The 24,688-nt window shown below is 61.1% G+C and overlaps 1 protein-coding gene across 8 annotated transcripts in view; it reads right to left on the reverse strand.

The window, feature by feature from the left end:
• Positions 1–16,519: 16,519 nt before the first annotated feature.
• The window catches only part of ZFAT (zinc finger and AT-hook domain containing), a 191,411-nt gene continuing 183,242 nt past the window's right edge, over positions 16,520–24,688 (reverse strand). For all 8 annotated transcript variants that reach the window (XM_077847339.1, XM_077847343.1, XM_077847341.1 and 5 more), the window contains one exon: positions 16,520–17,459. In XM_077847339.1, the coding sequence (XP_077703465.1) occupies positions 17,220–17,459 (240 nt within the window). In that variant the 3' untranslated portion in view covers positions 16,520–17,219. The remainder of the gene's footprint in view (positions 17,460–24,688) is intronic.

The following is a 24,688-nucleotide window of genomic DNA, read 5'->3' on the forward strand; positions in this document are numbered from 1 at the left end:
ACAGATGTCCGCAGGGCGGCCCTCCCTCCCCCAGACCCGGGCCGGGCGCTGGGGCTGCGCAGGCCGCCAAGCTGGCCCAGGTTCGCCGGGACCGCGGTCAGAAGCCCGTCCAAGCCCCTCGAGGGTTCCCGTCGGCCCGTGCACGTGAGACAACTGCCAGAGGGCAGAGGAGAGCCACCTGGAAGGGCTGCAGGGGAAAGATCCCAGGACGCACACGAGGCCCGGCCCACGCGCCGACTCGGGGGAGCCAAGGGAGCTGTGAGCCGGGAGGCAGGGACCCTGTGACTGGTCCTGCCGCTCCGGCCACCCCGGCGCACACCCGGCCCGGCTGCTCAGGGGCCCCCTGACTCGACCCCGGGATGGGCCTCCAGTCCGGGGCCAGGCCTGACCCCGCTGCTGCTCCTGGTAAACCCGGGCCGAGTGCAGCCGCCCGGGGACCCCGCGTCGGCATGTGACGACTGTCCCTGACCCGAGGACGGATGCAGCCTGGCCACTGCAGGCCCACGGAGCCCCGGCAGCGTCCTGCCCGCAGACACCCACTGCCCAGAGGAGAAGAGTGGCCGCAGGGACGTGGCCCCACCGACTCCCGGGAGCCAGGCCGCGGACGGCCACACCACAGCCTAGCAGCGACGGAGGTCCGGCTGTGGATCAGAGAGAGTGCTCCAGCTCTGCAGGACGGGGGGGCGTGAGCGAGCACACGGCAGGGGCGCCCGGGGGGCTCAGGCGTGACCCCGGGGTCCTGGGATCAAGTCCCGCATTCGGCTCCCCGCAGGGAGCCCACTTCTCCCTCTGCCTGTGTCTTAGGAATAAATAAATAAAATCTTAAAAAAAAAAAAAAAGAAAGAAAAGAAGAGCAAAGAAAAGAAAAGAAGAGAAAAGAAAAGAAAAGAAATGAAAAGAAAGAAAAGAAAAGAAAGAAAAGAAAAGAAAAGAAAAGAAAAGAAAAGAAAAGAAAAGAAAAGAAAAAAGAAAAAAAGAAAAACCAGTGCCTGCCATCGCTCCTTCCCAGCTCACTGAGACCCCGACACGAAGTGTCCTCCGTGGCCTGCCGGGCCCTCTGTGCTCTCCCCAGCCGTCTCCGGACCCACACCTGCCGGCCGGTCCCCCCACCCGCCCCGGGGTGCACAGCCCCTCTGGACGCCCGGCCCCGTGTCCCCGCAGCTCCTGCAGAAGCGCCTCCAGGGGAGGGGCTCCGACCACGGTGGCCACAATAACCCTCCTTCCCGGGCAGCTTCTCTCCTCTTACCCGGCTTATTTTCTGAAGAGCACCTGCCACCGCCGGATGCGTGTGAGTCTCATTGGCATGCGTGCTTAGCGTCTCACTCCCGCGACGAGAACACACACCCGGAGTGTTGTACGATGCCATGTTCCCGAGACACAGAACAATGCCGGGCACGTAGCGGGTCATCCATAAATATTAATTAAGTGAGGGAATGAATAATAGGCAGCAAAGCACACCTGGTAGTTGCCTCTTGGGAGGAGCCAAGGACTGTTCTAGAAGGTGGTCAAGGGGCACCCAGCCTTCCCTGTAAGGCCTAGGTCCTTTCCAGCGAGAACGTGCTCACGGATTGCTCGTGAAACGGGACGTTAATAAGCATTTGGGAAAAGGCCATTATGATGAGTCCTGCGCGGGGGGGGAAAGGCGCCCCCGCCTCTGGGGGCCGAGCTGGGATGACGGAGAGCAGGAGGGCGGGCAGGGGAGAGGAGGGCAGGGGGCGTGATCCAGGCAGGAGCGAGGTGAGCCCGTCACCACCCCCAAGAGGAGCGAGTGTGCACAGGGCTGAGTGCGAGCCCACCACCCGCCACGCACCTTGGCGATGCCGCCCGAGTGGCCTCTACCGGATACACGGAGCCTGCGGGCGGTGTAGACACGGGTGGGTGGATGCGCCGCTTCCCTGCTTCCTCCTCCGAGAAGATCTCAGTACTAAACGAAGTGAGCCTAAGTTCGAGTTCTGCAGCGAGCCGAGCGTCCTCGGTGGCAACAGGTGGCCTGTGACGCGGGACGCATCCTCCCCTCCGCCCCGGTACCCCTGCCCTGTGGGCCCCTGGAAGCTGTGTCTGCGTCAGGGCGGAGGGGATGGAGGGGCCATGAGCGGGTCTGGGGGGTGGAAGGGAAGGAAGGAGGGAGGCAAAGCCCACCCACCGCTCCCCGCGGGGACACAGAGCCCCTGGTCCCTGCAGATCTCCATCCTTTCTTCCCTCCCCTCGTGCCTTCCCTCGCCCGGCTTCTCTCGGTCTCCTCAGGCCCCTGTCATCCTTCCTTGTCGCCACCGCTGCGCCCCCTTGGGCTTTGCTCTCGAGGGGTCTCCAGGCCCGGCGTCTGGTAAAGTGTGGACAACCCTCAGGATGCAGCTTCAGAATGCCCAGCAGCCCGAGGAAGCCAGACCTCGGGGTCCCCGACCCCCCCGGCAGCACGTCTGTCCCTTGGCACTGGCACTGGCGGGGAGGTGGGCCGGGGGTGGATGCTGTCACCTCCACACCTGCAGGTCTCGGGCACCGCGAGCACCCCAGGGTGCGCTAAAACGAAAGCTTGGATTGAGTGTGCCAGACGCCACGGGAAGATGCTAAGGGGGCCACGTCACCCGCATCCTAGGGAAGCCGACAGCGCGGGTCACCTGCAGGAAGCCATCATCGGCCATCCAGAGAGGACACGGAGCTGCTTCGTGCTCAGCCTGTGCCATCACAGACCGGGGACACGATGCCATCGTGGGACCAGAGTCAGAAGAGCCTTCCAGACCGAGAGAGGCCAGGCGTGGTGCACATGATTTGGGACCACGGGGAGCGCACCCCAGTTCTCATGGAACCCCAGAACCTGGGCCGAAATCCATATTCCACTCTGATAGGAGCTGGGGTGGCGGGAGGCGGGGAGGTAATAGGTCTTGGTGGGGAGGAGACAGAGGCTACTGGGGCTCGGGGGTAGCAACAAAGAGCCTGTATCCAGGGGGGACCCTTCCCCAGCCTCTCCAAGGGGGGGCAGCTGGACCAAACTGAACCCCCACCCTGGCTGAGGCAGAAAGCCTTCACGGCTTTTGCAAGCTCCAGAAAGATCATCTAACTTAATTAGGAGCATCTCACCCCGGGAACATCCATCAGTGGTTGGCAGGGCAGTAGCAGGGAGGCGACTGGCAGTGAGGGTGGGGAAGCGAGGCCTTGGGTCAGGGTCGGGGGGGGCTGCTGGGCGGAGCACGAGCCCCCCACCGGAGGGTCCCGGCCTCTGGTGCCCACAGAGGCCGGCGGAGGGACAGCAGCATCCTATCGGAGCCACGGGGAGCGCCCTGGCCCCGCACCTCCCTCTGCTTTCAACCCCTCAAGCCTCCCGATTCCCCAGCAGCTTCATTAAAGGATCTTCCCCTTTATCAGAACGTCTCTTTTCCTCCGAGCAGCCCCGAAGGATTGGGGAGCCACTAAGGCTGCGGTGACCCCAGCGGTTCCCCGCTCAGGACGGGAAGGAGCCAACAGGGGGACTCACACCCTCCATGCCCAGGCCCTGGTGCAGAGCAGGAAACTGAGGTGCACGGAGCACAAGGGGGAACCTCAGCTCACACAGGAAGGGGTGGCAGGCTCAGATAGCGACGCAGCCCCCACGTCCCCTCCCTCAACTCCACGAGGGCCTATGACCTTTGACCAGGGACCCCGGTTCACTGCCCTTTAAGACGTATACGGTGTTGGCGAAAATTAAATCAAGATCATAAAGGTGCTCGGGTTGCTCGAAATCAAACGCAAACCCCTGCGCAGGTTCTGCGGAGCTGGCCCTGCAGGCCCAGGCCTCCGGGACAGGGGTCAGTAACCTCTTATAAAAAAAAAAAAAAAAAAAACTCTGTTTTTTGTAAATGAAGTTTTACTGGAACACAACCGCGTGCATTGGTTTACGTACCGTCTGCGGCGGCTTTCAGGTCGCGACAAGCACAGCCCAACGGATCCAACAGACCGTATGGCCCGCGAGGCCTAAAATATCTGTCTGGCTCTTGGCAGGAAGCGCTCGCCAAGTCCCGCAGAGCTGCAGACGCCCGTGATTCCATCCAGAATCCTCCCAGGGCCAGACGAACCCAAATACCATCCTAGAGCAAACGGAGTAACACCCGCTAGCGAACGTTGAGCGCGCAGTCGGTGCCAAGGGTACCAGATGACGGGTTTCAGAATATTGCAGTCCTTAATCCGGGCACTTAACCCTGCAGCTGGCTAATAAGATCCCCACTTACGGAGGAGCTCCCCGAAGCTCGGGGGGCTGAGGAACTTGCCCAAGCCACGGAGCTGGGGAGCTGCGGGCGGAGCCTCACGCCGCGGCCCACCCACTCCCACGTCAGGCCCGTCCACAGACCTCTTTTCTCAGGCATGAGCCGGGGTGCATGAGCTGGGTGTGACCTCAGAGGCCCTGCAGGTCCGACCCCGAGCCCCAGGCTAGGGAAACTGAGGCCCAGACAACCGAAGAGGCCTCCAGGGTCACTTGGACAGTGCGTGGCAGAGATGGGGAGGGGCCCGAGGCCTGTGGCTCCCACCGCAGAGCTCCGGCCGTCCTACCAGGTGGAGCTCCGGTCACACGGAGGTACCAGACCTGCGCCACGTGCACGACAGCCACGGACGCGAGAGGTATCACCCCCACTTATCAGATAAACGTAACGGAGGCTCAGACCTAGAGAGGAACGTGTCCCAGGGCACAGGGCTCATAGAGCCAGGCCCGACCACCAGGTCCCCTGACTCTGAGGTGTCTTGTCTCCTGCCTCTCCAGGCTGCAGGGTGACGGGAGTGTCCCAGAGGCAGAGGCGGGCCCCCAGGATCTGCTCTCCAGGGCAGCCCCAAGTCCTCCACACCCAGGACCCCCGAGCCCTCCACACCCAGCAGGGCCCCCAAGTCCTCCACACCCAGCGGGGCCCCCAAGTCCTCCACACCCAGGACCCCCAGGCCCTCCACACCCAGTGGGACCCCTGAGTCCTCCACACCCAGTGGGACCCAAGTCCTCCACACCCAGGACCCCCGAGCCCTCCACATCCAGGGCCCCTGAGCCCTCCACACCCAGGACCCTCGAGCCCTCCACACCCAGGACCCCGAGCCCTCCACACCCAGCGGGACCCCCAAGCCCTCCACACCCAGCAGGGCCCCCAAGTCCTCCACACTCAAGTGGGGCCCCCAAGTCCTCCACACCCAGGACCCCCGAGCCCTCCACACCCAGGACCCCGAGCCCTCCGCACGCAGTGGGACCCCCAAGCCCTCCACACCCAGGACCCCCAAGTCCTCCACACCCAGTGGGACCCCCGAGCCCTCCACACCAGGGCCCCTGAGCCCTCCACACCCAGGACCCCGAGCCCTCCGCACGCAGTGGGACCCCCAAGCCCTCCACACCCAGGACCCCCAAGTCCTCCACACCCAGTGGGACCCCCGAGCCCTCCACACCAGGGCCCCTGAGCCCTCCACACCCAGGACCCCGAGCCCTCCGCACGAAGTGGGACCCCCAAGCCCTCCACACCCAGGACCCCCAAGTCCTCCACACCCAGTGGGACCCCCGAGCCCTCCACACCAGGGCCCCTGAGCCCTCCACACCCAGCGGGACCCCTGAGCCCTCCACACCCAGGGCCCCAGCAGGCACCCACCCCGGGTCTGTGACTTGGGTCCTCCAGGGGGCTCCTTGCTCCCCTGCTGGGTACGCATGGGTTCAAGTCCCCGGCGCCCAGCCCCCCGCTGCGGCACAGCCGTGCGCCCCTCCCAGAACCGTGGCTGGGCGCCTCTGAGGTGGGTGTGGGTGGCCACAGGTTACCCGGGGACTGGTGCAGGCCTGACACAGTGGGCACTCAGAGACGCTGGCGGTCCCTGCCGCCCTTCGGCACAACAGGCACAGCTCACGGATCTCACCGGACTTCCCCTCCTCACCTCTGCTCGTGCAGGAGAGCCGGGGGCTTGTGGGGACCCCAGGAGACTGCTGAGGGGGAGACGGTTACCCACCAAGGATCCCTGCGTCTGGGGCACGCTTCACAAAGGGGTGTCCCGGGCTGTACCCCGATGTTCCTCACTAGGCCAACAAGAAGGAGCCGTGCAGTGCCCCAGCGGGCCCGGCCCACCCTTGCTCTCTGTCCCCTAGAACGGTGGCCTGTGTGCAGACACCCCACACCACTCCGGGCCGGATGACCAGGGCTCTGGGGGCAATGACGTGTCATTCTCCCCAGAGATGCACACACGTGGCCTCTGCTGAGTCGCACCAGCCACCCCCGGGGTCCCGCATGACATCCACGCGGCCGGGGATCAGCCCGGGGGGCCTGTGTCAAGGCAGAGGACCCGTCCTGCTCCTTCTGAATGTCCTTCTGTAACGAAATTCTAACTTGGGGACGCCTGAGTGGCTCGTGGTTGAGCGTCTGCCTTCGGCTAGGGCCGCGATCCCGGGGGTCCAGGGATCGAGTCCCACATCGGGCTCCTCGCAGGGAGCCTGCTTCTCCCTCTGCCTGTGCCTCTGCCTCTCTCTCTCTGTCTCTCATGAATAAATAAATAAAATTCAAAAAAAAAAAAAGAAAGAAAACCTAACTCGGGGGGAAGTGCTTGGCCACGGGAGTCCACGCCCGCGCACCTGCCGTCAAAGCCCTGCGGTCCCGCGCGGCCCCCTCCGCTCGTCCCATGCGGGGCTCCGCGAGCCCGCCCCGGCTGCGGCCTCGGGGTCAGCGCCCGCAGGGACCCGCCCAAGCGGCCGGCCCACCCCCAGGAGCCACAGGCCTCCCCACGTCCTTCAAGCACAGGAACCCTCCCGCGCAGACCCGCGTCCCTCCGCCCTCGGCTCCTCTGCTCGCAGCTGCACCCGAGCCACGCCCCCACCCCTCCCAGCCTGCTCCCCGGGCTGGCCTGGCTGCCTTGTCCCCGTCTCCTCATCTTCCTGCCGGTGCGCAAGCCGGCAAAGGCAACAGCACCTGCCCTTCAGCAAGGAGGGAGGCACAGGGGCTTCCGGGGGAGCACGCGTGCCCCCGAGTCCCCCTACACCCGACTCGGCCCGGAGGCCGCCCTCAGTCTCCCCGGGGAGGCCGGGCCCCTCAGGGCACCCTGATCGGTCCTCCTGTCCTTGACCCCGGAGGACCTGGCGCCCGGGCCACGTACCGACTCTCCTCTGCCTCGAGCCAAACTCTCCAGTCGTTCCAGACCCTGGTCTCCCCGACACCCTCCAACCGGGAGGGGCCACGTCCTGCGCACCTTCTGCCCCTTGGAGGGGTTTCCGCGATGCTCAACAGACGCCCCTCGACTATGGCTTTTCTCACCTGCAGTCGGTGAGGGGGCGGTGGGAGGATGTTGCATTGGCCCGGGGGAGCAGTGGGGCTCCCGGGCCTGCCGCCCCCCACCTCCCTGCGTGACACGGCCGTGCCTAACTGCTCCGTCTCACGCATTTCATCCCCAAAGTGGAGGAGGTGAAATTTGAGCAAAGGCTCTCTTAAGGGGGCGCCTGGGGGGCTCAGCGGTTGAGCGGCTGCCTTCGGCCCAGGGCGTGATCCTGGGGTCCCGGGATGTAGTCCCACATCAGGCTCCCCGCGGGGGGCCTGCTTCTCCCTCTATATCCCTCCTTCTTTCTCATGAATAAATAAAAAATCTTTTTTGGGGATCCCTGGGTGGCTCAGCGGTTTAGCGCTGCCTTGGGCCCAGGTCGTGATCCTGGGGTCCCGGGATCGAATCCCACATCGGGCTCCCTGCACGGAGCCTGCTTCTCCCTCTGCCTGTGTCTCTGCCTCTCTCTCTCTCTCCTCTCTGTGTTTCTCATGAATAAATAAATAAAATCTTAAAAAAAAATCTTTTTTTTTAAAAGGCTCTTTTAAATGGGGACTCATGAGCCACCCGCAGGTATACTGAGGCTGTGGCGGGGGGGCAGGTCTGTGGCTTTTATCAGGACCCCCAAAGGGCTCGGTGGCCCTACAGAGGGCCACTATTCTCAGGTGGTGTGCCCAGGGCACTGGCTCCCACCACTTGTAGAACTCTAATGGTAATTATAATTTGTAATGTGATTATATAGGGTAACATGTAACTATACATGCAATTGTAATTTGGCCCATTGCAAACCTTTTAAAAATTATTCTCATCCCTTGAGACATTTTATTGCTAAAATCTGATCTTCTGTGGTTACCCCAGGAATCTCCTTGAAAGGAGGGAATCGGCCACACGCCCTGGGCAGCGGGGTGGGTCACCCGCAGCCTCTCCCTAGAGCTCTTGTCTACAGGCCCATTCCATTCTGAATCTTTTAATCTTATTGATACGTTTTTACAAATATGTTCCCAAGGAATAGAGATGGTTCTTGCTATCTTGTTTTTTTGTTTGTTTGTTTGTTTGTTTTGTTTTGTTTTCTTGGGAATCGAAAAACACTGCACCCTCCTGCGAGTGGGTGCCCCTCGTGTCCCTCTCCCCTCCCTACCCGACATCTGGGATTTGGTGGGAGGTCTGGGGTTTGCACAAGTCTCATCCCTGCTCCTCCAGAGCCCGGGCTTCCTGAGCGCTGTTGGATGGAACTGAACAGGGAGCAGAGTGCACACTCCGTGGGTCCTTTGCACATTTCCGTCTTGCGTCTGGGGCCCGGTGTGGGTGGAAGGAAGTGCAGCTGGACGTGATCACCCCACACACATCAAGGCCCTGACAGTGTGCAGGGCGCTCAGCTGTAGAAACTCACCCAGTGACCCTGTGCTCGAACCACGCGAAGCGTTCCAGCAGACATGCTACATTTCAGAGGCACCGAAAACACCGTGGTACTTACGGAGACCAGTAGCTTGCCGTGTAGACACATCGTGCAAAGGAGGGACCGTGGGGTGTGGCGTGATCAGCCCTGGCTGGAGAACTGACTTCTTTCGTCTTCTCGTTTTGTCTGCGCGGTGTTTTCCCGACTCCACTCAGTGGTCTGAGCTCCCTTGCAGCTCACTGAGCTTTAAGATGATTATTCTGGATTCATTGTCAAATGGTTCACGAGTCTCTGCTCCTTTACGGTCAGGTGCTGGAGCTTCAGGAGTCGCTTCGGTGGTGCCGTGTTCACCTGATTCTTTGGGACCCCGGCGGCCTTCGGTTGGTGCGTGCGCCGTCGGGAGAAGCAGACACCCTTCCCGGCTTTGCACACTGGCTTCTGCCTGGTGCCCGGGCCCATGGGGCTGGGGGTGGAGCTGGGGCCCGGCCTGGGTGAGGTCCCGCCCGTTACTGGGTGATGGGCAGGCCTGGTTCCTGCTGGGCCCCTGGGCCGAGGAGACCCCGGGCAGGTCCACAGTTGGTGGGGCCGTGACCAGGGGCACCGACTGGTGTGGCTCCTCCCAGGTCCCTGGGCGGATGGGCCTGATGGAAGACCTCAGGAGAGGGGACCGGAGCTGGGTCCACGGGGCGCGGGGACCCCACCACTGCCAGTGGGCCTGCACAGAGGCACTGGCCTGCCTTCCCAAAGAGGCCTTCTGGGTCTGGGGCTCCCCTGGGGTTTTACAACCTCCTGCCTGGGTTCCAAGGCTCCCACAAAGGCACGCTGGCCAAGGACAGCCACCAGGTCACTATTTCTGCGTGTGGCGGGGGCAGGCTGAGGACCTCTCACTCCACCGTCTTACATCATCCCCAGAAATGGCTCTTGCATCAGGATGGCAACGACGTGGGGCCAGCTCTGTCCGTCACCAGGGTGGTTGTGCGTCATTCCCTCCCCCTCCCCCTCCCCTAGGAGGTCACTATTAACCTTCCCTATTTAGAGACTCACCACAAGAGGCCAGGCATGGGCATGAGGAAGAGGTGGGGAACAAGCAGCTTTAGGTTTGCAAATATTCCAAGAAAAGCTTTGTTTGCCACCAATAAACGAGGTACTTCAGGACCTGTTCCAGGGCCCTGGGGGGGTGGGGCGGGCAGGTCCAGGCTTCCAGCTCTGCAGCATCCAAGGCTAAGGGCTTCCTCCCTCCAGTGGGGCACCCGCTGTCCGAACCACAGAGGAGAGGGGACTGAAAGGGCAGTGCCCACAGTGGGACAGGCTTGGCCTGAGCCGTGGACTTGCACCTGCCCATCCCCGGGGGTCTCTGGTCTCTCCTGCCCGCTTGTGACAAAAGGTCTGGACGGTGAGGTCAGCGGCAGCAAAGGACAGGCTGCTGTCAGGGGGCGGAGGGGGCCGCAACAAGCCTTCCCCAGGAGGGCAGCGGGAACCTCAGGCCTCCTCAATTTGTACCCCCAGCGACGGAGCTCAGCAGCGTGCCTCCCAGGCTCGCCTGCCCTGTGCCGTTGGAGGAGACCCTTCCCTCTCTGAGAGGCCTCAGTTTGCTCATCTGTAAAATGACACTGCTCGACTGTCCCCCTCCAGTCCCTTCAGCTTCGGGACCCTGGGCCTTGCCTGCAGACCCCGCGGCTGGATGAGGACGGTGCCCCCCACGAGCTCCGTTTTGGAGGTGAAAGAAGTAAGGGTCACGGAGAACATGGGGTGCCCCAGCCAGTCGGTGGTGAACCCTCGACTCCCACCCAGGATCCTCACCTCCGGCCCCACGAGGGTTCAGTTGCTGAAAACGTATCGATGCTTCTGGTTTACACGGCGCCAGCGGATGGGTTCTCGGAGACCCCGGGACCGGGCCGGCCCTCCTGACCCTCACAGTTGACACGCCGCGACCTGCAAGGGACACAAAACGGGGGCGACCTCGCCCCCCCTCCAAGGCCTGCAGGACCCGTGTTTCAAGGCTACTTTCTGTCTGGGTCCCTGGGTGGGACGCCTGTGACCTGAGCGCCCCCGACGGGTGGTTCCAGCACCTGGTCCATCACAGCCCCCCGGGGGTGGGGCCGCTGCGGGGGTGTCGCTCTGTCACCCACAGGCCTGGCTCTGGGATGGTCCCCAGGGACGTGCAGAAGAGCCGGGCCAGGGCTGAGCACGGGGACGGGGAGGTGGCTGACGCCACGGCCGACGCTGGCCTGACACGTCCTTCCGCTTCTGTCTACACCGGCCTGCCTTTTCCCTTTTGTCTCCTTTGTGATGGTTAATATACCAAACCCTCACTGCCTTCTTAGCCTGCAGGAAGTGCAACAACTGTTATCTACCACAAACCACCCAAGCCTTAAATTGCAGCAGGAACAGTGACAGTGATAGATTAGAATTTTTGAAATCAAACGCAAACGTGTCCCCGTCATGGCTAAGAGAAGGGCCGAGTTGACTTGAAAATAATTTACTTAGAAAATTTTGTGATGCATGGTGAATTAAGTCCCCCTTCAGCACGCTTTTTCTTTCTTTTTTTTCTCTCCAGCCAAGTATTCGTCTACTTAATTGATTCCCAAAGACTTCCTGCGCCAACCGAGGACTATTACCGCGAGGGGAGACGGATGCAGGCCTGGGCTTCCTCCAAGGACGAGATGGACAGTTCACTTTGAAATTTTAAAAGGGGCGAGGGGGGAGGTGTGTGGAGATGGATTTCTAATCACACGGTCTTTTTTTCTCCAGCTTTGAAACATGGAGCCGGGGAACAAGAGGAAAACCATCAGTGACAACAGCTAATGAATTTTAAATCCTTATTACAAGAAAAATTAATTTGCTAAATTGGCCCCGTAGACACAGGTTATAAAATGAGTCACCATCTCCTCAAAATATGCGAAACTCGGAGCAACTAAGGTGGCTCAGACTTGCTGCGGCCGGGCCATGCTGGGGGGACACACTGGGAGGCAGCGCTGAGGCCACCCTGGAGGCCACGTTGGGAGGCCACACTGGGAGGGAGCACTGAGGCTTCCCTGAAGGACACGTTGGGAGGCCATGCTGGGAAGAAGCACTGAGGCTGCATTGGGAGGCCACGTTGGGGGTCATGCTGGGAGGGAGCACTGAGGCCACCCTGGAGGCCACGTTGGGAGGCCACACTGGGAGGCCATGCTGGAAGGCAGTGCTGAGGCCACTCTGGAGGCCACCCTGGTTGTCACGCTGGGAGGCCAGGCCTCCTCACTGAGCACTGTCTCAGGGGGCCAGAGCTGTCTTTCCACTGCAGACACTGTACTGAGCACATCACAAACGCCATCTCCGATCATCTCGCTACGTGTGGGGCTCTCTTACACACTCCCACAGGCGTCTTCGTCCTCACGCCTCCCTGTGCCGTGCCACGGGCTGGATGCAGCCTCTGGTTCCGGGGAGCCGTTAATGCCCTGCAACAACTCCTCTCCACCCCCATTAGCACAATGGGGAGGTGACATTAACTTCCCAAAGTGACACAGATTCTAAGCAGTGGAGTCAGGCCCGGGTGTGCCCTGCCTGGACTTCTGCTGCTTGCTCAGAGCCTGACCCTACGGTGACAGATGGCAGCCCGGGAGGCGAGCCCACACCGCACAGAGAGAGCCCGCCTGATGCAGGCTGGCAGCGGGGCTGCTGGCAGGCAAGACGGGCTGCAGGGGCACTTGGGGGCTACGGGGCCTGGGGTCTTCGAGGGTCAGGCCAGCCACACATGTCACAGGCCTCCCCTTGGCTTCCTCCAGCCGCAGGTGTCACAGGCCCCCACCGCCCCCGGCTGGTCCTCAAACCCACTCCGTGTCTGACCTCAGGTGGCCTTGGGGCTCCTGTCTTGCGCTGGCTCCTGCTCCCACTTGCTCTTGCCTCTCAGCCACACGGTTCCTGGGAGCTTTTGCTCCAGGGAGGGGACCTTGCTCTCTCGCCTCCAAATCTCCTCTTCCCTGGGTACCCCCACCCCGGATTTGACCTTGCCCCCCACACCATGCCCTTGCTCTGCCTCTGCAGTGTCGGGGCTGCAAGGTAAGGCGGGGGGGTGGGGGGGGGGAGGAGGCGGCATGCCACTGGGAGCACAGAGGGCAGCCGAGGAAACAGATTCTCCCACTGGATTCAAGCCCCACACAGCACCTTCTGGCCTCCAATGTTCCCCAAGGTGGGTTCCTTACTGAGCATCTGTTTCCTCTGCTGTAAAAGCGAGAGAAGAGTCGACACAGGCTATGATGGTTATGAGTGCTGGTCCTGCCTGAGCTCAAATTCCGGCTCTGCTCCTTCCTGTGTGACCTTGAGCAGGTTTCTTAACCTCTCTGTGCTAAGTCTCCATCAGTAAACTCTAATGACAGCACCTTACCCACCTGGCCGTGAGAATCACTGAGAAGCTCCAGGCTCCTGGCACAGAGCTGGCGCTATAGCAGTGCCGGCGGCCCCATCTTCTGGGGACGTGGGCGCATGGAAAGGCTGAACCCAGAGATGCACGGCGGCATGCCTAGGGTGGCGCCTGGCACGTGCCGGGGCCTTCTCACACGTCGTAAAGCAAGAAGGCAGGAGCCCACCATCTCCCAGCCGGAGCTTTCAGTTCCCTTGGCACAAAACACAATGTGAATCAAGAAGTATCCAAGTACAACAGCCGGGGGTGGGGGGTGGGGAGGTGGGGGGTGGGGGCGGGTACTCAGAACTAAGGAGCTAATCCCTGGAACACAGCACCTGGCTCAGACGAGAGAGAAGAGAGAAGCACGCACCCCCAAGCTCAGCATGAGCTCCCTGCGAAAGGACTTTGGAGAACCAGCCCCTGCCCTGCCCCCCAACCAGCCACGGGGTGTGTTCCCCACCCTGTGTTTGCCGTAATTCAGGGGGGCGGGGTGCAAAAATAACCCGGCGCCGCCCAGCATGTGGTAGGAGCAAAGGGAGCAAGGGGAGTGCCAGGTGCTGGATGGTTTCCTATCGTGGGGGGGGGGGGGCGGGGGGAGAAACAGGCTGTAGATATAAAAGAACACCGTGAACGGTTAAACAGCAACCTTCTTTCCTCCCTTCTCCCCATCCGTCCCTTCCTCTCCCCGCTCCTATGGTCCTAGGTCTCACCATCAGGTGCCCCCGCCCCCCTGCTCTGGGGCCACCGCTGCCAGGCCAATGCTCCCAGAGGCTCCAGGGGCAGCACGGGGAGATGGCCGGAGAGCACGTTCCCACGTCAGACAGGCCGCTTCTCGCTCCTGGCCTTGCCCCTGACTAGCTGTTGACCTTGTGCCCAAGGTTTCTCACCCTCCTGACCTACGTCCTGATTGGTCGGATGAGCCCACGCCAGAGCCGACCCTCGGGCCCAGCAAGATGCTGGTGAAGCCCCACGCAGGCTGGGCTGGGCGGGTCCACGCAGGCTCCTGGTCTTTATCTCCTGGGTGGGCCACGGTGATTCAGGCCTGTGGGCCTGCTGCTGCCACCCTGCCCGGCCCCGGGCTCATCGGAGGCCGCAACCGTGTCTCCCAGGGGCCCCCTTGGCTGAAACAGCATCCCCACTGTGCACCCGCAGAGGCTTCTCCGTGGGCCACCCGCCCACGCCTCCACCCTCTGACCCAGTGGGGAGTCCCTGAGGCCTGGGGCCACGTGTTCCCAGCTCACAGCCCAGTGACCGGCCACTGGAGGCAGCCGACTGGCCTCTGCTGACTCAGCGGGTGAACGAGGCACACCGGGCACCGTGGCAGGCCCAGGAGAGAGGAGAGAGCTGAAGCCAGGGTTCAGCTCACGGGCAGGGACATGAGACGGCCCTGTCCAGCTGCCTGTCACGGACTCTCCTCGGAAGCCACCTGAAGTAAACACCTGCTGGGCTCCTACCGCGTGCGTACGGCGTGCTGGGCGCTTTGACACATGCGATCACCGTCAATCCTTGGAACCAACCAGGCCAATGGGGCCACTAATTTACCCCACGTTGTGGAAGATGAAATGATGCTCTTCAAGGTCAACCAACATCTCACGAGTCATCTGACTCAAACCCAAGCCACTTCTCCTTCAAATCTGTCTAGCAGCGCCCGGGACTTCAGGTGGCCCAGCAGGCACCCGGCACACTCACCGTGAACCCCAGCCAGGGCAGGTTTCTCTTCGTGGGGTGGGGGTGGGGTGCTGGTTTACAAATTAGAACAAGACTTTTTAACGATTTTGCGGTCACTGATGGTGCAGAGCGGCGGCCCGTGCTGGACGTGCACCTCAGGAACGATGAGAGGCAACTTCTGAGGCATCAGCGTGCACGACCGGCCCAGCCCTGAAGGTACCCAACTCAGCCAGGCGGGCAGCGCAGAGCCTCTGCTGAGTGTCTGGGCGCCTCCTCCTCAGCACCCTGCGTCCCTGTCAGTTCTGGTCAAAGGCCACATGTCAGGAAGGGCGAGTTCTCCCTCCAGCCTCACTCGGAGCACATCCAGTCTTTTCCTGCTGTGAGTTCACGTCCCGTCTCTCCCACTAGACGGTGGACCAAGGTCTGGTGCCCCACGCCCGGGAATACAAATCACGCCTGGTATTCACAAAGTACGGGCCAGGTACTCTGCTAACGCCTCTGAGGGCCTGGCAAGCTCAATCCTCTCCGGAGCCTCAGCAGTCAGCGATCATCCTCGACCCCCTTCAGAGGTGACTGCACTAGAACTCAGCCAGGAACGGAGAAACGTCAGGGCCACCCAGGGAGGAGGCGACGATGCAGGCTTGAGCCCCGGTGCTCTGCCTCCAATCTGGATGCTCGACCACCTTGACACAGCCCACCCCGACGCGTGGACACCGTCACCCTTTCTGGTGCCCTTTGCACCCTGAGACTACCCGCAGCCCCCACCTCGCCGTGGTTTACTGAACAGTCAGTATCCATGTCTCAGGACTGGTTCTTCTAGGCTCTGGCTGCCGGGTGATGTCCCCGCCTTTCCCCCTTGCGGCCACCCACCAGCCAAATGGGGGTGCCCAAGGCCCAGTGTCTCCCCAACCCCCCGGCCCTTCCACTCTGGGTGCGGCTCTACTGTTGCTCTTTCCTTCTGTTACCCTTCCCCGTCCCTCCACCCCAATCCTGCAAGCACAAAACCAACCCAGCCGTTGAGGCCCTGATCACAGGTGTCCTCCATCACGGAGCTTTCCCCAACTCATCCCAAGTGGGGAGTCGCCCGTCCTTGCTCTGAACTCCTTTCCTTGCCCAGGGCAAGAAGCCACTTTCCTCTGGGTCTTAGAGCAGCAGCTTTAGGCTTCCCCCTTCAACAGGTGCCTTCAGGCCGTGCCGGGGTGGGATGTCTGGGCCCTAACAGGGCCAAGGGCACAGGGGCTGCAGAACCCATCCTCTTCAACCAGAGCAACTACTTCATGTCCGTCCTTCTGTGTTTCATGTCCGTCCTTCTGCTCATATATTTGCTAAGGCTTCAGTTGACAGGTTCTTGGGGGGGGGGTGGAAGGGGGAAGCAGACCTCGACCTCAGTGACCTGGACGGTGGGTGATGATATCAGGCAACCCAGGGCTGGGCAGGGCGCAGTGGGACTTGCCCCGATGCCCCCACCACGCAGTGACACAGCAGAGGCACCTGGGCGGCCCCTCCAACAACACCGTGTCACGAAGGCTTCTGTCAAGGACAGAGCAGGAAGCAGGTGAGCAGCACGACTCAGCTCCAACAAATCAAGCGCCAGGCACCAAGTAGTAAAAGCTGAGACCATTCACCTCAGTAAAAGCTGAGACAAGTAGGAGGGAGGAGGAGGGCCCAACCACCGGCCCCAAAGCAAATCCTAAAATGCTTAGCGGGAGGAGGGGCATCACCGTCTGTGTGTTCAGGGCTTTGGATCGGGGGGGGGGGGGGGGGGTGTCTGGGGGGGGCCCAAACCCTAGATTTTGATTCAGAAAGGGGACGCGTAAACCATCCAAGCTAACGCAGGAACCGGAGGATTCGGGCAGAGAAGGTCTTTATTCTATCCACCACATCTCACAGAATGGGAGGTGAATAGTAAAAAGTGCATTTTTTTTTTTAAAAAAAAAAAAAGCAAAAGATTTCTAAGACATAAGCTAAGATCCCACCTGTCATGGGAGTGGGAGGGTCATCAGTTGTGGTTACCGCATCCGGTAACAAGTGCCCTTGATCCTGGGTGGGGTTGGGGGGGTGGGAAGTAGAATCCTGTAGATAAAGCCAGGACCACCCCCTCCCCTCTTTCCCCCAAGAGCTGACTCAAAACCATAAGGTCACTTTCTCTGTGCCACTGGCTCCCTCTCAGCAGGCTGCGGAGCGGAAGTTCGGCACCCGGACAGGGTCAAGGAGTTGGGGGTGTGATTCAGGGCAGATGATGATGGGGACTGGGGCCCCGTATGAACCTGGGAGCAAAGGGGCGACGCAGTGTGGGCCGTGTGGAAGGAGGATGCACAAGTCTTCCCGGAATCAGAGGATACAGAGTAAGGGGGGGTATGCGTTTGTGCTGGAGGTGGGGATCCTGTATCTGCTGGTGATGCTAATCGCCTTGCCCACCCAAGTAGGGCCAGGAGCCCCGTGTGGCCGCCTGGGCAGGAATGGCGGAGGAAAGCGCCACGGAGAGCGCCGTTCTGCAGAGGGCCTGGCAGGCCAGCCGCGTGGCGCCCACCTGACGCCGCGTGTCCTCTAGAGCTCCTGGGCCTGCGGCCCCACGGCCTGCTCCTCCATGGGCTGCATGGCCTCCTGCACGTAGACGATGAACTCTGAGGCCTCCCCGCCCTGAGTGTAGACAGTCACCGTCTCGATGCCCTCCACGTCGTCAGAGGACACCACCAGGTGGTGCTGCTCGGCCAGCTCCACAGAGGCCTGCTGGAGGGTCTCCTGGATCATGACCGTGTGGTTGGAGCTGGGCTCCTCATCCGTTACCTGTGTGAGGGCAAGAGAAAGGTCACACAGGTCCTGCTTCTGGGTCCGGCCATAACAACAGAACCACAACCACCGCTTATGGAGCACCCAGCACGTCCCAGGAGCTTGTCCCTACTGCACGCAACGCTCTATGCTTGCTTGCTCTCACCCCCGCTTACGGATGGACGGAGTGACGCTCAGCGCTGCAAAGCGACAAGGCCCCGGGGCCCCAGCAGAGGCAGATGGCAGAGCCTGAGTCGAAACCCAAAGTCCAAGATCTTCTCTGGGCGCCAGGCTCTCTCCCAGGGGTGTGGTGGTTGCCAAAGGCCTGAGGGCTGGCAGGTGGCATTCGAGTTATTGAAGGTTCGGTGGGCGGCTCCTGGAAACTCAGAGCTGGTCCACTTGGCGGTGAGAAAGGGGCTGGGCTGATCCCGGGCCGTCTCCCCACACACTGTGGGAGCTCACCTCCCTGTACGAAGATCAGTGTCACGCTAGGAGACAGATGTCCCTGCAAGGGCGACCCCCCCGGCTGCCGAGCACCGACACCCAGGCCTCAGCCGTGCGGGAGGCTGCCCACGGGGGGAACGGCCGCCCCGGGCCTGGGCTGGAGGGTGTGCAGGGGCACCTGTCAGGGGAGGGGCCTGAATCCTACAGCCGGCCCTTCTCTGTCGCTCCAAGCAGGCAGATTCCAGACAGAGCCAACTCCAGCTGGCGCAGAAGCCATGCGCCCCTGACCCTGAGGGGCTCTGGCCTGTTTTAAGTAACAGCTGTCTTTGATCTTAAGAACAAAACTCATCACAAGAACGTGGGGAAGACGGAAGAGCTGCGAGCCTGGAGCTGCTGCAAAACGTTAAGGGTTAGAATGCAAGCCCCAGAGGAGGGTCCGGGATGGTTTGGGGAGCGAACGAGGGACTCCTCAGACGTGTGCAGGGACATGGGCGAGGAGCCGAGCAGCCTGGTGGGAGGAACGCGAGCTTCGTCCTGCACGGGGCAGGGCCCACCACTGGCACCTGCCTACAACCCTCAGCTCTCCCATCTGTAAAATGGCTCCGATGCCCGCTCCAGAGGGTGGCTGGGAAGACAGAGGGGATTCTAGGTGCTTAGTCACACGGCTGCCCATTTTCAGTGTCTGGTATTCACTCCAACACTCTTAAACGCCGGCCACCTGCGAGGTGCTGCGGCACGTCAGTTCCCGGCTCGGCCAGCCACGCCACCAGACTCCGCCATCCTATCGGGGCCCCACAGGCTAAGCTCCAAGCAGGCAGGGCCCGCAGGGAGGAGGAGAATGAGAGAGGTGAGGAGGAGGAGAGAGAAGGAGGAGGGTGAAGAGGAGGACCAGGAGGAGGAGGACAAGTAGGGAGGAGGAGGACGAGGAAGAGGAGGAGGGAGGAGGACGAGGAGGAAGGAGGAAGATGAGAGGAAGGGGACAAGTAGGAGGGAGGAGGAGGAGGGAGGAGGAAGAGGACAGGGAAGAGGAGGAGGAGGGAGGAGGATGAGGTGGAGGAAGGAGGAGGATGAGGAGGAGGAGGACAAGTAGGGAGGAGGAAGAGGAGGAGGAGGGAGGAGGATGGAGAGGAGGGAGGAGGAGAATGAGAGGTGAGGAGGAGGAGGGAGGAGGATGAGTAGGAGGGAGGAGGAGGAAGACAAAGAGGAGGAGGACTAGGAGGAGGAGGTGGAGGGAGGAGGAGGACAAGTAGGAGGGAGGAGGAGGATGAAGAGGAGGAGGACTAGGAGGAGGAGGACAAGTAGGAGAGAGGAGGAGGAGGACTAAGGAGGGAGGAGGAGAATGAGAGAGGTGAGGAGGAGGAGAGAGGAGGAGGACGAAGAGGAGGACCAGGAAGAGGAGGACAAGTAGGGAGGAGGAGGACGAGGAAGAGGAGGGAGGAGGACGCAGCGTCCCGGCCCCGCGCTCCCCCAGAGCCAGGCTGTGCACATACAGGCACCCGGGATCGGCCGAGTTATGACCCCCCAGGCACCGGGGGCGGCGACAGGCACCGGGGAGGGGGCACAGACGGAAGGCCCCGCGGGACAGACGCGGGAGCAGAGCTGCGACGTCCCCATCGAGGGGCGGCAGTGCCGGGGGCAGGGGTCAGAGAAGGCCTCCGGAGGATGCGCGGAGGACCCAGGCCTCCCAGGACTGCGCAGAGGCGAGGGTGGCTCAGGCACGCAGCTCCCCCTCCTGCGCTCCGCCCGTCCCCGAGGCTGCCTGCTGGGCATGGGAGGGCCGCCACCGCCTCCTGCCCCTCCTCGTCCTCCTCCTCCTCCCTCCTACTCATCCTTCCTACTCATCTTCCTCCTCCCTCCACCTCGTCCTCCTCCCTCCACCTCATCCTACTTGTCCTCCTCCTAGTCCTCCTCTTCATCTTCCTCCTCCTCCCTCCTACTCATCCTCTTCCTCCCTCCTCCTCACCTCTCATTCTCCTCCTCCCTCCTCTTCATCCTCCTCCCTCCTCCTTCTCTTCCTCCTCCCTACTTGTCCTCCTCCTCCTAGTCCTCCTCCTCTTTGTCTTCCTCCTCCCTCCTACTCATCCTCCTCCTCCCTCCTCCTCACCTCTCATTCTCCTCCTCCCTCCTCTCCATCCTCCTCCCTCCTCTTTCCCTTCCTCCTCCCTACTTGTCCTCCTCCTCCTAGTCCTCCTCCTCTTCGTCTTCTTCCTCCTCCCTCCTACTTTCTCCTCCTTCCTCCACCTCATCCTCCTCCCTCCTCCTCCTCTTCCCTGTCCTCTTCCTCCTCCCTCCTCCTCCTCCCTCCTACTTGTCCCCTTCCTCTCATCCTCCTCCTTCCTCCTTGTCCTCCTCCCTCCACCTCATCCTCTTCCCTCCTCCTCCTCTTCCTTGTCCTCTTCCTCCTCCCTCCTCCCCCTCCCCCCCATCTGTCTCTAACAGCCAGGACTCCAGGCTCCTCCAGGGTGGCCCCATGACTGTACCATTCCCTACAAGCTGTGTCAACAGGTGAATTATATTTAAGTTAGAAAAATAGAAAGGCACCTCTTGGGTGGGCACCACAGAAAAAGCGACAGACTGCAAGGAACTTCTCATTTGGACTGCAGGAATTCTCCAGAAGCCAGAGAGCTATCCTGAGCGGAGACTATTAACACATTTAGCCTGATTTGTTTCTCCAGAGTGAATCAGGACCTTTTTTTTTCCTTCTTCTTTTCGTGTTTGTTTCCATTTCATTTAAGTGGGAAAACATACTGTGAACCAAGACTTTGGAAGTAAATATTGATTTATTTCACACTGAAAGAAGGTGCCTGCCAGAAGGCTGGGCAAAGTGGGGAACACACAACAAACGTGCTTCTCTTGACTGTCAGGAAATTCTACACAAAGGCGAAGGTGTGGGGCCGGCGCGTATACTGAGGTCCCAGGACCCCCGCGTGCAAAGCCAGCCTGCTGCGCTTCAGGAAAACTGAGGGTGCGGTAAAAATGACCAGATCCCCCGACGCCCGAGCTGAGACGCACACCCTCCCGGGCAGGTGCATGACGGGGGTCGGCGACCGCTGTCTGAGCCGGGGCCTGAGATAAGGAAGCAGTCACAACAGAACTTCCACGGGCTGAAATTCCTGTCCCTCTGAACAGCGCTAACACCGCAGCCTCCTGTTTCCACGACAGCCAACTTCTCAGATGCCAGCCCGGGGGGCAGGGGGTGCCCACAGGGTGACCCGGAGGGCTGCTGCCCACAGACGTGGGGAAGAAGGCAGACAGACACCCAGATAAGGCCACCAGGCTGGAAATAAGGGGCCACCGTGTGCTCACTGTGTCGCATCAGAGCCCAGGGGCTGCTTCGTGGAGGGTGGTCGTGTCTGCACGTGGCGGCCGAGAGCAGACAGGGAGCACAGGGCCGGCACGTGCCCGGAGCCCTGCCAAGGCTGCTGGCCACCTCCCAACCACCACGCCTGCTGGGCAGAGTGTCTTCCCCTTTCCAGAAGGCTCTACACCATCTCCCGCTGCTGAGCCGACCTCTGCTCCACTCACCGAGACGCCCTCTCCCTGCCTCCACAGCCCTCCCCTGGGCTCTGTTCTGAGCCCTCGCAGATTCCAGGTTCCCGGCTGAGCCAGAGGCCCCGAGCTGCAGGCCACAGGGCCATCCGCTCCTGGGGCGCCCCTGGGGGCGTCTGTCCAATGTGCCAAAGCCACAGGAGGGAAGGAGTGCTGGGCAGCAGCGGCAGGCGAGGCTCACGGTCAGGTCCCTGAGAGCCCTGGTCACCAGCTGAGGGTTTTACAAAGGAAAACACGGATGGTTTTCAGAGAAGGGCCTGCGTCACCCAGTCCACAGCCCCCCGCCAATGGAAACTTGCCTAACATGGGAGGTAAAGACTCCCTGCATGTTAGACTTGTCTCGCTGTCCCTTTTAGTATTTATGTTCATTTGTCCACATCACCTTCTGTAAGTATGAAGTCTGTTCAAACATAAGCCTTTTTCTCCCTCCCCCCCAATTTTCAGCTCCAGGGCTTCGTGCAACAGAATCACCATTCCATCCATCCACTGCTCATTATGAGAGCACCGCAGACCTATGGGCTTAATTCGCCAGGAGGAGTGATGGAGACAACGGTAAATGTGCCTTTTGCAGAAGTCCTGTAAAGAGCATCCTTCTTGGCGGGCACAGGCGTAACGGGCTGCGAGCGGCTGCTCAGTCACCATACTGAGCCCCCAGAACATAACTAACAATGGACAGGGTCCCCAAAGCTTGGCTGTCGCCTCCTGGGGAGCGGTGGTTATGTTTTCCTGAGCTTTCATGAGTGGCCCTGCCAGCCCTGCAGACGCTGCCCTCCAGCTGGTACGTACGGGAAGAGAATGTTGCCGAAAGAGGACTGATGGTGTGGGAGGCGATGGTGATGGGCGTGCTCCACAGAAGGCGCTTGCGAGGCTCTGCAGAGGGACTGTCCCCGTCCCATGGAGCCCAGCGTCCACCCGGCCCCTCGCTGTTACTGAACGTGCTGCCCACGTACACACAGGTGTTTCATGCTGGGCATTTCTGAATGAAGCCTGCAGTGGGCCAGGGAGTCATCCAGGGTCAAACAGCTGGAAAGTAGCAAGAGCTGGACCTTGGTCTGGGGGACCCCTCGTCCGGGGACCTCCCTCAGCTGGTGTAGTGTGACAGCGGCTAATGAATGGGATTACACGTCACACATTAATCGGGTTGAAGTATTACTTTACACACCCCAAGTCCTTGACAGCTGCCTGCAGAGCTCTCAACCACTTCCCTCCACTCAAGGTGAGCTCTCTGGTAGCTTAAACTATTAGCTCAGGCGTACAATTGTTCCCCACAGTAGAAATAATATGGCTTCACAATGTCATTACCCCCTGAGATGGATACTTCGCTTTCCCCAAATGCTGTATCTAACAGATCTTCCAGCCAAATTATTAGCAGCACAGATAGCTTAATAGGAAACTGTAACCCAGGGGACTGCGCAAATTATTCACTAAATCAGGCTCTGAGTTCCGCAGCTCTGCCCACCTCAAGTGTTCTTCTGGAATCTAAACCAGATGGCGGGCAGACCCAGGCACCCTGCTCGGCTCTGTGCCGGCTGAGGAGCGTCCGCCGAGACCCAGGCTCCCCTGTGGCCTCCAGCCCTCGCCGTCCGCTCACAGGCACACGCTAACAGGGACCGGGCAGGCCAGATCCTGCTGTCACCCTACGCCCCTGCCTGCGTCCTCTCCAGGTCCCCTCTCCACTTTTTGTGGAAACCATTCCAAGCAGGTTAACCTTTCTCCTTCCCAACATTCAAGAAACTCCCCAGAAGCATCCGTAGCTGGGGGAGCCCTCCTTAAGGCAAAGGGTTCCCTGTGCCCACAGGACCCATGCAGGGCACCCCCCACACGGCTCTGTATCCTGGTCCGTCTGACACGATCTGCCCAATACACCCACAGCTTCTGCAGACCAAGGACAGGCTCCCCCGTTCCAGCCCAGTGCCACGGGCCTGGTGGGCACACAGCGGGGGCTGGTGGTACCTCTCCAACTATCTGTGGGTAGAACCTGGAAGCCATGACAGAGGACAGCCTAGAGTCCCCACCGCCCCCAGGCCAGGCCACTGCTGGCCCTTGTTTCGGTCTGACAGGTGCCCACCCAGACCACAGCGGGGCTGGCAAGAGGCAAGCTGTCCACAGAGGCTCCCCTTTGGGCTCCCAAAGTCCTGCAGGTCCATCCCCTTATTTTACAGGAGAAAAGCTGGGCTCAGAGAGGAAATAAATGGCCCAGGACCACACTATCAGAACCAGAGCCTGGTCTTCTGACTTTTGGTCTGAAAACCCTGCACCCTGCACTGGGCAGCCTCACACCAGGCCACAAAGTGGACTCGGCTCCTGGAAGAACAGTTGAGATGCCTGGCCTGGTGCCGGGCCCATGGGTGAACATGACAGGGACTCTCCCGCAAGCACAGAACAACGCTGCGGACACAGCTGAAGGCAGCCACGGCTCTGAGATCAGACTGCTTCTCACTGCTAAGAGTTGTCCAAGCAGCCTGTGATGAGGAGGAGAGGAGGGGGAGAGGCCCATGTGGTAGGTCGGGCGCCGCGTCAAGCATTTTACTTGTGCTGTGGTATCCGGTCTTCACGACACCCTGTGAGGACACAGTCCCCAGCTCCAGGGTCTATGGGGCTCCAGGAGAGGGAGAGACCTGCTTGGGGCTTGGCCCCCAAGCACTCCCCACTCCCACGCTCCTAGACGCCAGGCCAGAGGATACTTCAGTCCAGGCCACACGGCTGGCCCTCCAGGCTCTTGTGCCTTTGATGGGCAGACAGGTGATCACGGATCCTCACCCACAGCACAGGACTCCTCCAGGTAGGACCAGCCCTCCCTTCCCGATTCTCAGACTGGCCTCCTGCATCCAACCCTGGCACCATCTGTTTCCACAGCCCTACTCCCTCTTTAAAAAGAACACACTGGTGGGCTCCTCTGTGCAAGTGTCTGCAAGCCTCAGACACAGATGCTCCCAAGAACGTCCTCGAGGGCAGTGACAGGATGGGAAGCCTCCTGCCCCGACACCTTGTCCTCAGCGATCCTGACCCTGGGCACGAGAAGCAGACCGAGAGGGCTGTCCTGCCAAACAAGAGGACACCCAGGGGAGCGGTGTCCCATGGGGAAGCCAGCCCTGAGACAGCACGTCACCTCCACGTACCACCTCCCACACCCGGACTCAGTCCCCAGCACGGGTTCTCATGTGCTGGACTCTGCACCAACTAACCGCCCCAGGCCATCAAACAGCCCAGAGACATTCAAGGGCATCACAACATGACCAACAAAGACCAATTAC

Source organism: Canis aureus, chromosome 14, assembly GCF_053574225.1.
Source record: "Canis aureus isolate CA01 chromosome 14, VMU_Caureus_v.1.0, whole genome shotgun sequence".
In the NCBI taxonomy this organism is placed as follows: domain Eukaryota; kingdom Metazoa; phylum Chordata; class Mammalia; order Carnivora; family Canidae; genus Canis; species Canis aureus.